Source organism: Motacilla alba, chromosome 4 (genome assembly GCF_015832195.1).
Source record: "Motacilla alba alba isolate MOTALB_02 chromosome 4, Motacilla_alba_V1.0_pri, whole genome shotgun sequence".
NCBI lineage: Eukaryota > Metazoa > Chordata > Aves > Passeriformes > Motacillidae > Motacilla > Motacilla alba.
The window spans coordinates 53,077,219-53,090,018 of NC_052019.1; the positions used below are offsets into that span (position 1 = coordinate 53,077,219).

The 12,800-nt window shown below is 41.1% G+C and overlaps 1 protein-coding gene across 10 annotated transcripts in view; it reads left to right on the forward strand.

Annotated features, from left to right (window-relative positions):
* FAM13A (family with sequence similarity 13 member A) overlaps nucleotides 1–12,800 on the forward strand; it is a 149,151-nt gene that overhangs the window by 39,390 nt on the left and 96,961 nt on the right. For all 10 annotated transcript variants that reach the window (XM_038135197.1, XM_038135192.1, XM_038135193.1 and 7 more), the window contains one exon: nucleotides 4,541–4,721. In XM_038135197.1, coding sequence (XP_037991125.1) covers nucleotides 4,541–4,721 — 181 coding nt within the window. The remainder of the gene's footprint in view (nucleotides 1–4,540; nucleotides 4,722–12,800) is intronic.

A 12,800-nucleotide genomic window follows, 5' to 3' on the forward strand; every position in this document is an offset into this window, starting at 1 on the left:
TAGATTTTTATGCAGATGACACTCACCAGAGTTGCAAAAGAAGTGTGCTGTTCCTCCAGGATGTTGGAATGAAGGATAAATACAGTGCTGCAAAGTGCTGTAATGATAGAGAGGTGTCTCAAGCTGGATTGTGATGGCAGCCTTCTTATGAGCAGGGCTTAAAACATTTCTGCTCCTGAAGGCAACAAGGCCTGATTTTTTTCCCCTCTGGGGCAGGATCATGTCTAAACAATGGTGTCTGAGGCAGATTGTTTCTTGCCAGAGAGAGACTGGAGTCCCACTTCCCATAGATTGTGGAGGTGGAAAGAAGTGCTTTAATGCCTCCCTCAGCCCAGTGGGTGCCATGGTACTGCAATACACAATCTGCTGCCTCTGTGCCAAAGATCAGCTTCCCGGGACACATTGAGAACTACTGACAGATGCAAGCTTTTCTGTCTACCCTCCAGTCTGGTAGCATGCGAGGCAGCTGGAAGCTATGCAGTGGTAGCATGACACTGAGCAGTTGCCTTTCTTCCTCACCTCACAGCACAGATAATTGGCTAGGGCACTGTGATAATGTGGCTTCAGTGCTTCCGGACTGGAGTTGTTTGGGGTCACACCATTTGAGACTTGAGCAAAACAATTATGCACACCTGTTTGCATGAATTCCATATATTTAGCGAAGTTCAGGCAGCATGAAGGAGTAACATGAACAGAGATGAATTGTGGGATTAAATTGTGTATCTAGTATGTCAGAGACACTCGCTATGTTCAGAAATAGCATGAACTATTGGAAAATATCTCCCTCTTGTTGCGAGCTGTGGGTGTATGCTGAAATTGAATGAGACTGAAAACACCCTCACAAATGTGTCTGTACCTCCTACACTGTTGAGACTCCTGTTTCTAGTTAATTAACATTTTGGAGATACTGCCTGTCCTTTTCACTTGTCTCCTTGACTCATTCCTCAGTAATGAGTCCCTAGTTCAGCTTTGAGGTGCCAGCTGTCCTTGCTGGCTTCCTTGATCCTCTGTGTTTTGTGTCCTCAGGCTGCTGAGCCTAGACATGGCCTGAGGCTGCTGGTTTTGTTCCCTTCCTCAGCCCAATCCACTGTATTTCATTCTTGGTTTCAAGCCCTTGCTGACCGCACATCTAGCGAGGCTTCTCTTGCAGGCCTTGGCTGAGATGCTGTCTATTGCACATGGCTTTTAGGAGGCTCCCAAAATAAAAAATTGAATGTGTTTGTCTGCCTTGAGAGCACCTTCCTCTTAGCCTTCATTCTTACTTTCCTCCTTTTCCCTTAGGCAAAATAACTGGATATGCTGTGCTTGAAAATCATGAGTAGCATAAACCACTCTGGTGCTCTGATGTTTTTCTGATAGTCACTATCAGTTCAGTAAACCTTAGTGACTGACTTTGAAACAAACTGAAAAGGAGGAGGAATGCTCCAAGGAAGGGGTTGTTTTTATGACTCAAGACTGGTTTTGGTCTCTAATAAGTTGCAAATCTGTAATATTTGAAGAAATACAGTCATGGATAGCAGTAGTAGACTTGTCCTGCAGACTGTACAAAGTGCATGGAATACTGTGTATGCATGTCTCTGTCTAGATTCACCATGAATTATTAAAGCATTTTTAAAAAATAAAGCTGAAATCCATGAAATGTCATCAGCAGAAGAATCAACAAATTACTTTTGATTTTTGGATTCTTTTGGAAGAAAAACTTGAGTTCCTTCCCTTGTCTTTTTACTGGAGAAGGAGGACAGAGAGCAAAGCCTATTTTCTTTCTTAGATTTCAAACAAAGAGAAGGAACTTGATGGCTCAGTAAATGGGGTTTGCTGCCTCATGTTACTCAGTGTCTCCACGTCCTTCAATTAGGGTCATTTCTCATGAACTTGTGATGTGGTATATGTCGCTGTTCTTGAAAGTACAGAAATGAACAAAGGTTTGACTGTGCCCAGCAATAACATTTTTGATGTTGATTCATACCAGAAAAACAACATGGTTAATGAACAGGGGCATCCTACCCAGAAAATACTGCTAAGGCCACAGGCCCTATAGCTTTTTTTGTTGTCAGAGTGCAAATCTGTGTTTGGAATGTTTTGTGGTGCTTATTAGCATCTTCCTAGTTTGGAAGGGCTGGAAATTCCTCCAGTAATTGGAAAAAGTACCCATCAGTCTAAAGTCCCAGTGGAAGACTCAGAGGGGCAGTTAGTTATCAAGGACATTCCCTAATTAGATGACGGGGTGATGGTGATGGAAGAGGTACATTTTTTCTGAGAGATGGCTTTGGCTTTGCTTATCATAACTGCAAGCAATTTGTACTAGGAAACACTGTGCTAGTTGCTTTGTTATCTAAAGAAAAGTATGTTAGGAGTATGTTTTGGCTACATGGAAATTAGTTGTGTTTTGTTTTAAGACTCATAACAAGATAATTAGTAATCAAGTCAGAGACTGTACAGTCCACTTTGATCAGTGCAAATACAAATGCACTGAAATTCTTTGTTGTTATTCCGTTTAATACAGCCTTCAGAAGCCTCCTGAAATTTTGCTGCAGTAATAGATCAGATTACTTGCTGTTGCCAGGCTGATTGGTAGTAGCAAAGTCATGATGATATTTTCTTCTCTTTAACTGTAAAAAAGATTGTGATAAGCAAGCAAATAAGATTTTTTTTCTCATCTGCTTCATGCATATTTGATATTTGACTTTTCTGTAGGAGCTAATTTCTTATCTGTAGAAGAAAAGGATATCGTTAATCAGTTAGTTAAAATGTTTGGTCCTGTAATTTGACTGCATTTTAAACTTTGGTCTGCTGTGATGAAAGAATTCATACTAAGTCTGTGGTACAAAAACCAGACATATAAAAGTGAATTCACCATGCATATAAAACATAAGAATACTTTCTTGCCATGTACAGTATTGGGCATGTCAGAAAAGGCAGGAATTCTAAGCCTGGTAGCAGACAACGTCCCTCAAATTTCAACTGTATGAAGTGGCAAATAAGTATATAAAAAACCTCATTTGTTTGCCAAAATTATTTGCAGGATAAATCCTGTTTATTAGCCACAAAAAATGTCTGATTGTAAAACAGAAATAATATTACAGCAAACCACTTTTCAAAGCACTCTACTCCTGAAACACAGTTCAGCCCAACCCTGGAATATTTCTGGGAAATGCAAGGTAAAAACAAAGAGAAGACTTCTCAAGTGTTTATACATACATCAAATGGTGTTCAGAGGTTTTTGTTTTCCCCTCCTTCTTTTCTCTCTAAAAAACGTGAAACAAATGTAAAATGTTCTTTTTTTTCTTGCAACACAAGCCGTGGGATGTTTTCCTGCCAGTCTTCTCTGCATGCTGGTAGCAGGGCGTACAGCAGAGCAGCACCAGCAACCCATAAGGCTGATAAATAAGGGAAAAAAGTACTAGAAATGCACAGATGGCCTCATGCTAATGGACACTGCTTATAATTAGATCGGTGCGGAAAACCTTCAGGGCATGAGGTCTTCTGTCTGGAAATGATGTAGCAGAGTCCTTGGGGTTTTCATGAATATGGGAAAGTTTCAGTAACATTTCACTTTCGTGGAGGGTAAAAATTAATATGTGCAAGCACTAACACATCCGGTTTTGGTATAAAGGGAAAGCAATACTGAATTGTTTTCAAAACCTTGCTTTTATTGATGTGTAAGTCCAAGATTTTGGGGGCTACAAATCACTCTTTGGAAGGTGTTTTTGGGACAGAGGAGGGGAGCAAAAAATTTTGCACATGAATTCAATTCCAGCAGCAGCACATAGTTAAGCAGAAGCTGTTTGTGAGGCCAAGCTTGTGTTCACCACCTGGGTCTGTATAAACACAGCATCTGTCAAGTTCATGCAATTTTTACTTAAATACTTGGATACTCAGTTCAATATGGAAAACTTTTATCCATACCTAAATTCTAGAAGATTTTTCAGTATAACGAGGTTACTCTCTAACATGAGGCCACATTTTGACTCGGTTTGGAGTGTGGCAGTGCCCAGAACAGTCTGTTTCCCATGAGGAAGACTCCTTCCTGAATATGTAGCAGAGCTGCCACCCACAGAAGGTAATGCTGTTATAACACTATGCATTTCAGGAGACCCTTTGTTTTACCATTCTTGTTTTTCTTATTCTTGAAGGTTTTCATGGTAAGGGAAACTAATAGTATGGGAGGGGTTTGGGAAGTAGGGACAACATCCAGAAGGAGCATGGAATCTGAAGATCTGGTGGAGAGGGAGTTAAAGCAGATTTAGCTGTGCCAGGTGGGGATAAACGTGCTCTAAAGCTCTTAGCTGATTGTTAGTAACTGCTCAGTCTGTTCAGGAAAAAGGTTACGGCATAAAGGTAAGAATGAAATGGCGCCCTTGGTGGCCAGGATGAGCCTCAGGACAAACATGCACATTCCCTGAGGAAAACTGAGGAGTTGTGTGTCTCTGAGCAGAAGCAGGAGTGAATGTTAGCTCCCACTGCTTGCTCACCCATGTAATTAAGTTGGCAGCAATGAAGAAAACCATATACATGTTTTTTCTTCTCTTCTTTTTCCTAGACTCTAGAAACGACATGCAGAAGGAAAGTTACTTGAAGGAACTCCTTAAAGAACTGCCTGATGCTCATTACTGCTTGCTGAAGTACCTGTGCCAGTTCCTGATAAAGGTTGCTGAACATCACGTAGAGAACAGGATGAATCTTTGCAATCTTGCCACTGTATTTGGACCAAACTGCTTTCAGTAAGTTGGGCTTTTTACTATGCCCTGTTTGCTGGCAGGTGGCCGGAAATGTAGGTGTCAGAAATCTACTTTGTCAGGGTGATCATGTGGAGGCAGTGACTGGGCCTCTGTGTTAAACTTCAGTGCTAGAGCTATTTCTGAGCCAAATGGAAGTGAAGTTGCTCTCCCATTTCCTCTTGCTGTTTGCTAAACTGTTTATCCGTTTTGTATTGCTGCTTTGGTAGCAGAGCAGAAGTATAACAGTGAAAGGCCTTCAGACTGTGTCTGTGCAAGGAGGTGTGTGCTCATGCAGGTTTCTTCCTTTGCTATCAGTTAATATGAGTGCTTCTCTCCAGAAGGCTTTGACAAAGGATCCTTGGTGGAAAAGGACTCCAATGCAGCACCCAGGTGCTATATAATTTCTAGAGATGGATACTGCATACTGTCTGCATGTTTGGCCTTATGATCTGGTGTCTGCTTTCTGAGGCTGATGATTCTGGTCTCTCTGTCCTTCTAGTGTATTCAGAAGCTGCTCTGGAGCTTGTGGGGATCCACTGGTCTCTTAAAATTCCTTACTGGGGTCAGTAGCTTTACTGGGTTCTTTCACTGGGCACAGTTTCTGGGTGCTTGTGCTGAATACATGTTTTATGTGCTGGTGGAGCTAGCAGTGATAGCCAGAACAGCTATTTTCAGGTGTGAGAACACTCTTGAGTGAGAAGGTTTCTGTTGAGTCACTGCAGTGATGCAGTGCAGTGTTAGGACCTTCACCTCTGCAGTGAGCCCACTTGCTGGCATCCAAGGTCTTTGACATGAGATTCACCTACGCAGTTTAGTTCAGTCATCAGTCTTGAAAGATGTGTGATATCACCAGCAGGAGACAAGTGAGTTCCTTGTATCAGTGTTGCATTTGTATTGATCTGTGTAAAATATCACTCTGGACTAATACTGAATTGTCTAATAAAACTTAGTCTCATGAAGCAATTAATTTAATCTATCCCTCTGAGTTTCCTCTTGGAAAGAGGTAGATTTCTTTAAAGAGAGAAAATAGAAATTAGGTTCCTGTAATATGTTGAGACAGTTCCTTGTACCTAGGCTAGATGTTGCCTGCTGTCTTCTTAAGGAGCATATCTTTTTCCATTGATTAGGGAGACAACATGGAGGAATGAGACACATAAACTAAAGCTTGTCCTAGTGTCTACATGGCTTATCTTAAGATGTTGCTGGTGGATGATGAAGGTGAATTTCAGGATTAAAGCATTTGCTGTCTTAGTACAAAAAGATAAAGTATATTTTAAAAATAATTGTTTTCCTCTCCAAAATAAAAAATGCTCAAAAGACAGTAGAATGCATGAGAATGCATGAATATGAGGATTACTGGAAGCACAATACTGTGAATTTCTGACAAGGAAAAGCAAAACAATTTTTTAAACTTGCATTCATATGGGTGGTTTGGGAATTCCTGTCTAGATATGTTAGCAGAGTTCAGAACAAACAAAGTAATTAGAAGAATTTGAGTTCAGTGGCTAAATCTCTATGACTCAAGCTCCCAAGTGGCTATTAGAATAATTTTTAGTTTACTCATCACTTCTTTCAGGAGAGTTTAAAAATTAGCTGTGCATATTTTTTGGTGTAGAGTGCAGAGAACTGCAGTTCAGAATTGCAGGTGGTGTTCGTAATAATAAACCAAAGTGTACATGTTAAAAGCTCTACAGTTGTTGCCACAACTGATCTCTGCTCCAAAGACAGCATGGAAAAGATATAAGCGTTTTTGTAAGGTACAGAGATGGAAACACCTCATTCCATTGCAGAAGACTGAGGAAGGCAGGGTTCACTGGAGGTGAAAAACCAAAGGCTCAGGAGTCTGAATGTGAGTGTAACCAGCCCAGCAGATGTGACACTTTTTTAAATGCTCATGTGGCAAAAGAGGCATTGAAAGCAAGGCTTCACACTTACCAAATGGCTGATGAGTTTTTAGAAGACCCAAATAGGTTAGAATTAGGGATGTAGGTTTTTATTTAAATTTAAGTTTCACCATCTAGTATTTCAGCTGTGTGTTTTATCAGATCTTGATCTTTCCAGGGCAGTTCAGTCCTGTGGTCCAGACACAAAGATTGTGAGCAACAGTTCAAGTACCCTTTTCTCCTGTGTTAATGGATGCAGTCTTATATTGCTGGAACTGTCACTATCTGTACCAACAAATATTTGATAGGGAGAGGAAAGAACTTGCAGCACAGGTATTGGGCTTAAGCAGTTGGTTGGCCAAGCATCCAGAAGGAGATCCTCAGAACACATTTGAGAGCTACAGAGTAAGGCTGCCTGAAGCCTCCTTGGCAAGGACTGCCTCTCTCTACTGGCTGCAGGCAGTCCCTGGAGAAGCTGCAAAAATGAAATATTGGCAGGAGGCTGAAGCGATTGCTCGTGTCTCTTTGCGTTGCTTGTTCCAAGCAGTGCATGGCGGGTTTCTCCACGACAAGGAAAGAAGGCTCAGCATCTAACTTGTCAGCAATTACCCTGTGGAAGCAGGGAGAACTGAGATTTTTCTGTCAGAAATTCACACTCATGTCTAAAATTAATGTCAGTTTGTGTAGTTACGGCGCAGTGTCAGAGAAGATAAAGCCCATCTGCTCATAGTGAAGGACTTCTTTTGGCAAGGTATTTTTAGTGGCAATTTAGCTACATAAGCATAGTATCTCCTATTCCATAACTGAAGTTGTTTAACGGTTGAATAAATCATGCTGCTTGGCCGCTTTCCAGGTATTTAGACTTCATTTTAATTCTCTTAATCTCATTCTGTTTTTGTACATCATATCCTCTGTAATGTATCCCGTCTCCTAAACCTTCAACCCTTATTGCTTTTATCTTATCCAGTATTTCCCCTGCTTCCTTACTTGGTGTTTGACAAACTGCACTGCTGCTTTTCTAAGAAAGATTATCTTGCACTTTCTGTATTTCTAATGAATAGAAGGGAAAAAATGGCTATTTGCATTCCTTGTAATGAAGTGTGATGTAAGATATAAGAACATGTAAAGGGCAAGGTCAAACAGCTCAAAAAAAGATTTGAGATTTGGTTCACTGTTTTCTCCCAACTTGGTTTGTTCGGATTTATTGTGATGGAAGGCAAAGGTCAAGTATATTGAGAAATACAGCCCTGGAGGAGCTACAAGCATGAAGGAACAAAAATAGCTGTCTTTTTCTGTCACTGGGCTAATCTGTGTAGAGTATTAACATTTGCAGCGTGATTACTTTTGGAGGAAGTTATTGTCCAGTGACCTGAATTTCAGCTCCTGGAGAGACATAGCCTTAGTTAAGGCCTGCTAAGTGGGCTCTGCTTGGCTCTAACAGCTTGTGCTGAAATGGAGAGGACCAGCTGGGTTTTCTCTCCTCCTTTCTGTTCTCCAGGAGCTGGGTATCAGAGGAGCTGCTGTCCTTATCCTGTCCTTTGGTTGGCATGGTAAGACATGAGGTCCAAAAGAGTAATCAGAGGATCCATTTGCACCATTTTTTGCAACTCTCTCTCAAGCAATCATCTCTGTGTGTGGCCTCCATCATTCAGGCCCTTGTGAACTTGGTTATCTTTTGTTCCAACAGAGATTGTGTTGTGAGGGATTGCTCCATCCCCCCAAAAATGGCTGGTAAATGCAGGTGTCCAGTTAAAATGCTGGAGTTAGATGCAGTTATTTATGTATGATGACTACATAATACGAAGGGTGACAAGAAAGTATATTATCTTTGGATATGGAGAAAATGGTAGATTGTAGGGTAGATGTAGGTATTTCAGAGATGCTGACCTTGAAATAACTAAAAATTGATCTGAAGTTACGCATGAGTGTCTTACCTTGGTTTCTAGCAGCCTTGGAGCCTGCAGGGGTTGGGTATACAAAACTGAAGTGAAAGCAGAGGGGCTGAATTAATATTTCTCAGTGAGTAATGTTGGCTTTTGGAACATTATGTAGATGGACTTTGTTTTCAGGCAGTGCAGCCCCAATCCTGCATCAGTCTTCAAAACAAATGGCAGTCCAGGACTGGGGGCAAACTGAGTACTGAATATTGTTGTTTAAACATAAATTATTGCAAATTGGAGCATGCAGCCATAACCTTTCTTACAGAGTTCATATAGATTTTAAATACTGCTTTTTCTAGCACTGTAAAGGAATTTTTCCTAAGTATTCAGTATGCTGAAGCCTATAATGACAATTTAAAACATCAAGTATAATATAGCAAGGCTATAAATGTTCTCATCCATAATCATATTAAATACTCATGAATATTTGAGCTCAGCAATACAGCTCAAATGCAATCACAAGGAGAGTTTTTGAAGAGCCTCTGCTTTGAAATATTTGAAGATGAGAGCAATGCACTTTGTAAGGGGATGTTAGGCTATGGACTGCCCTTTGTCCCCATTTATGTAGGTTGCACTCTCTAAGATGCCTACTGTCACTCTAATTTCGTGATGAAAAATGGAGGTTTTGCTGAAGCAAAAGGTTTTGCATATAAATGAAGCCAGTCAGTAAAGCCTTGGTGGCAGCATCGCTCTAACTGCTTTGTGTTACCTGTGTTGCCTGCATTTTGCATTTTATTATTAATTATTATCATTCATTATGTACTGTTGACTTATTATTATTTATTAGTGCTATTATTTTTCATGAATTATTTGTTATTTTGCAAACAGTGCTGATAGAGCAGAATTACTGAGTTGGCTTAGGCTAATAAATCTGATCCTGGAGAAGATAATCTGGAGCAGATTTTAACAGGCAGGCAGGTACATGCCCCAGAGTTTACTCTCCAGGATTCTCCAGAATCACAGGAGCTAAAACACCTCTGCAAAATCTCAGTAGTTGTATCTGTCATTGCATTTCACCCAGATTGGTAAGCTTGCAAATGATGCAGAGCACATAAGCGAGTCACACAGACTGAAATGAGCAACTGTCTCAAGTGCGCGTTGCTGTATCTTTAGCTACTTACAAGACGGTGATCTTGCAGCAGAGTCTGCAGACATGAATATGTGCCTGCTTTCAGCTGCACCAGTTTGTGGACTGGTGTCAGGAGAAATCCCTTTCATCGCCTGCAGTGGACGAGTTCTGGCCACGAGGTTGTCTGTTACAGACACAGTGAAGTCTGCCTAGAGGCACAGAACAGACTGCCTTGAGTTGTAACCTCTATAAATTACTGCAACTCTGCTCTCAAAATCTCCACTTGTGCTTGTTGGGGGACTCATGGGCATCTGAGGTACTAATGAAAATGTTTTGCCAGGCCTGGAGAAATAAAAAATCCATGCAGTGTTTCCTGTCCTTTGAGTCCCATATTTCTGGCAGCATTCCCTGGAAGAATGGTGAGGTGACTTTGTCGTGCTTCTCTACAAAAGCTACTGTACAAGCAGCAAAAGTAGTTTATAGAGCATATAGCACCCCCCCCCCCCCCCCCCCCCCCCCCCCCCCCCCCCCCCCCCGTGATTGTAAATTAGGATTACAGTGCTGTCATTCCATGCAAGCTGCTTCTGCAAAGCCATTTGGGGAAATGGTAATGTGCATCTTTCATCTCAAACAGGGTGGGGTCAAGCACTCTTGGGAATTCATAATGAGATGACCCTTTCACATGGAAATCTCTGTTTCTCAGTTGTGACAGGGAGCTGTCAGCAGTTGCTGCCTGGGGAAATCAGTTCAGTGACCTCAGTTCAGCTCATTATAGACAGATTACTACTTCCCAGGTCCTCCTGGCCACTTGAAGCAAGTTTCCCAGGTTTGGTGGATGGTGACAGCCTTGTAGTGATGCCTGCCCTGTGCCATGTGCAGTCACTGCAGTCATGTTTGAGTGTGTCACTGCACTGCTCTCAGTGGAGCCTGGAGGTTCACTGTCTGGAAATCCTACTCTGCATTCAGCCTGTTACAGCTTGTTTACAGAGACCCTGAGGTAATTTCATTTAACTATATACCTGAGATGTGAGGAATTCTTTTACAGTGAATTAATCTGACCTTAGGTCACTTTGCTTCTGAGTAAAAGCTGGGACACAGAGCCTTGCTGTGGTTTAACCCTTTGAGACAAGCTTTCCTGAGCATCCCTGTGGAAAGAGACATGGACTCAGTCTGGAAAACCCAAAGAACATGTGGGTGTGGTGTCTGCAAGGACAGGAGCTGTGTGGAGCTGCACTGGGTGGGCCAGCCATGCTGGTAGGACGTAGTGCAGAAGTGTGAAATGCTGCTGGGTATCAGATTTTGAAATGAAGAGCTGACAGCCTGATCCGATTACCAAGTAATGTTTTAATTTTGAGAGCTACTGCTTTTTTTTGCTTTAAAATTACTTCACCAATAATTTCAGTTTTTCATATCCTGCAAAACTTGCGGTACTGATGCACCTTTGCCCTTGACCCTTCTTAACTATGTCAGATACTCTTAATGCTGGTGCCTCATTTAGACAAGGCACATATTTTCCAAATATTTAATGTGGACATGCTGTGCTTTGCACACAGATTATTCAGAGCATCTCTCTGGGAAGGGCAGGTGTCTGAGGAATCTAAGGGAGGGGACACTAGGGAATTTGCTCCTGCTCTGCCTATGCTGTGTATCTGTTGATGACTTTGCAAGCCACTGTGATAACTTCAGTGGGAGTTTTCCAGTTCAAATGGCTAAGATAGATCTGAACTTATCAACACTTTTTCTGCTAGAAATAACCATAGAAATTGCAGGTTTATGGCATCCCTCTGGTGTTTGTGGTAAGTTTCTGGTGCTGCTACTGAAATAATTTGTACATATATGTGTCTGAAAGGGGATGAAGTCCTTCTGTTGAGGATTTTGCAACTGGAGTAAAATGTGTGTCTAACTCTCGAAGCATCGCAGTTGTAATGCCTAATTAACATGAAAATAGACATAAGGGAACCATGATTATTGACAGTTTTATACTGTGATGTTTTAACAAGATCTTCACAAAGATCATGAAAATTTTCCAAGGGGTAGGGTGTGCCTCAGGAACGTGGAAGTGTCAGAGAATATTTTCTCACAGATCTGGGTTTTTCTAGTCAGTTGAAGTGACATTTGTAGATGTCATGACTTTTCAGAATGAGAAGAGCTAAAGTAAAATGCTATTTTTTTTACATGCATTTTCAGAAAAGTCTAGTCCAACTGGTAGATCATGCAGTGTGGCAGCAGATGGGGTTTACTTTGTATAAATAGGCAGGGTAGAGTATGCTCATAATATAAACTTATCTTCAGCTCAGAATATATTTGTTGAAAGGAAAATGTCACCATGGAGAGCTCAAAGAGTGTAATAGTCCTTATCATGGTTGAGGTCTAATAATAGCAATTATAGGAGAAATATATTAGAAACTTTGTTAAATATGCCTGTTCAGGTGGCAGAGAGGTGGCAATGAATAAAATATGTTAAATGTCCATTAAAATAAATCACTTCATGGGCCTTTGCTTAGTTACTCTCAGAGAAAGATGTTAAAAAAAACTGAAGCTATGAGCTTTAGCCTTGTGTTTTGCATATGTGTTTTACCCTCCTCATACAGAATTGTTCAGAACAGGATGTTGGATTTTGCACAGGATTGATCTAATAAATTTTAAGTGACAAGGTAGTGTGGGGAAGGGAGGGCAAGAAAGTAATGGAATTAGGCAGAAATTTACTACTGGTTTTGTGCTTTGTGGGAACTATAGACTGGACTGTTTTTCAACCAAATAGAGTTTTGTGTATTAGCTGTTGTCAGTAGGCAACTGTTGGCTGTAGTTCCCAGCAGATTTGGCTTAAGTGAAAATTCTGCTATCTGGAGTCTTTATTTTGACTTGCATGTGCTCTTATTACATTTTCAGTCCTTTTCCTGGGAATGAGATTCATAGCGGTGCCATTATTTAAGTTGTACTCTGTTTTGGAGAAACTAATCAGGAAGGTAATAGTCAGGAATTGCCTCAGCTAGCAAGCAGGCAGGCTTTGCAGCACGCCAACACTGGAGCACATCATTTAGCATGGCAAGAGGGGTTCCCTTGAATCAGGATAATTGCATGGGCCTACTGCATACACACACTTTCTTCAGGCCACTTACTAAGTTTTAGTAAATATGTGACATTGTTCAGAGTGAATTGATCTGAGTGTACATGCACATCCATCAATAGA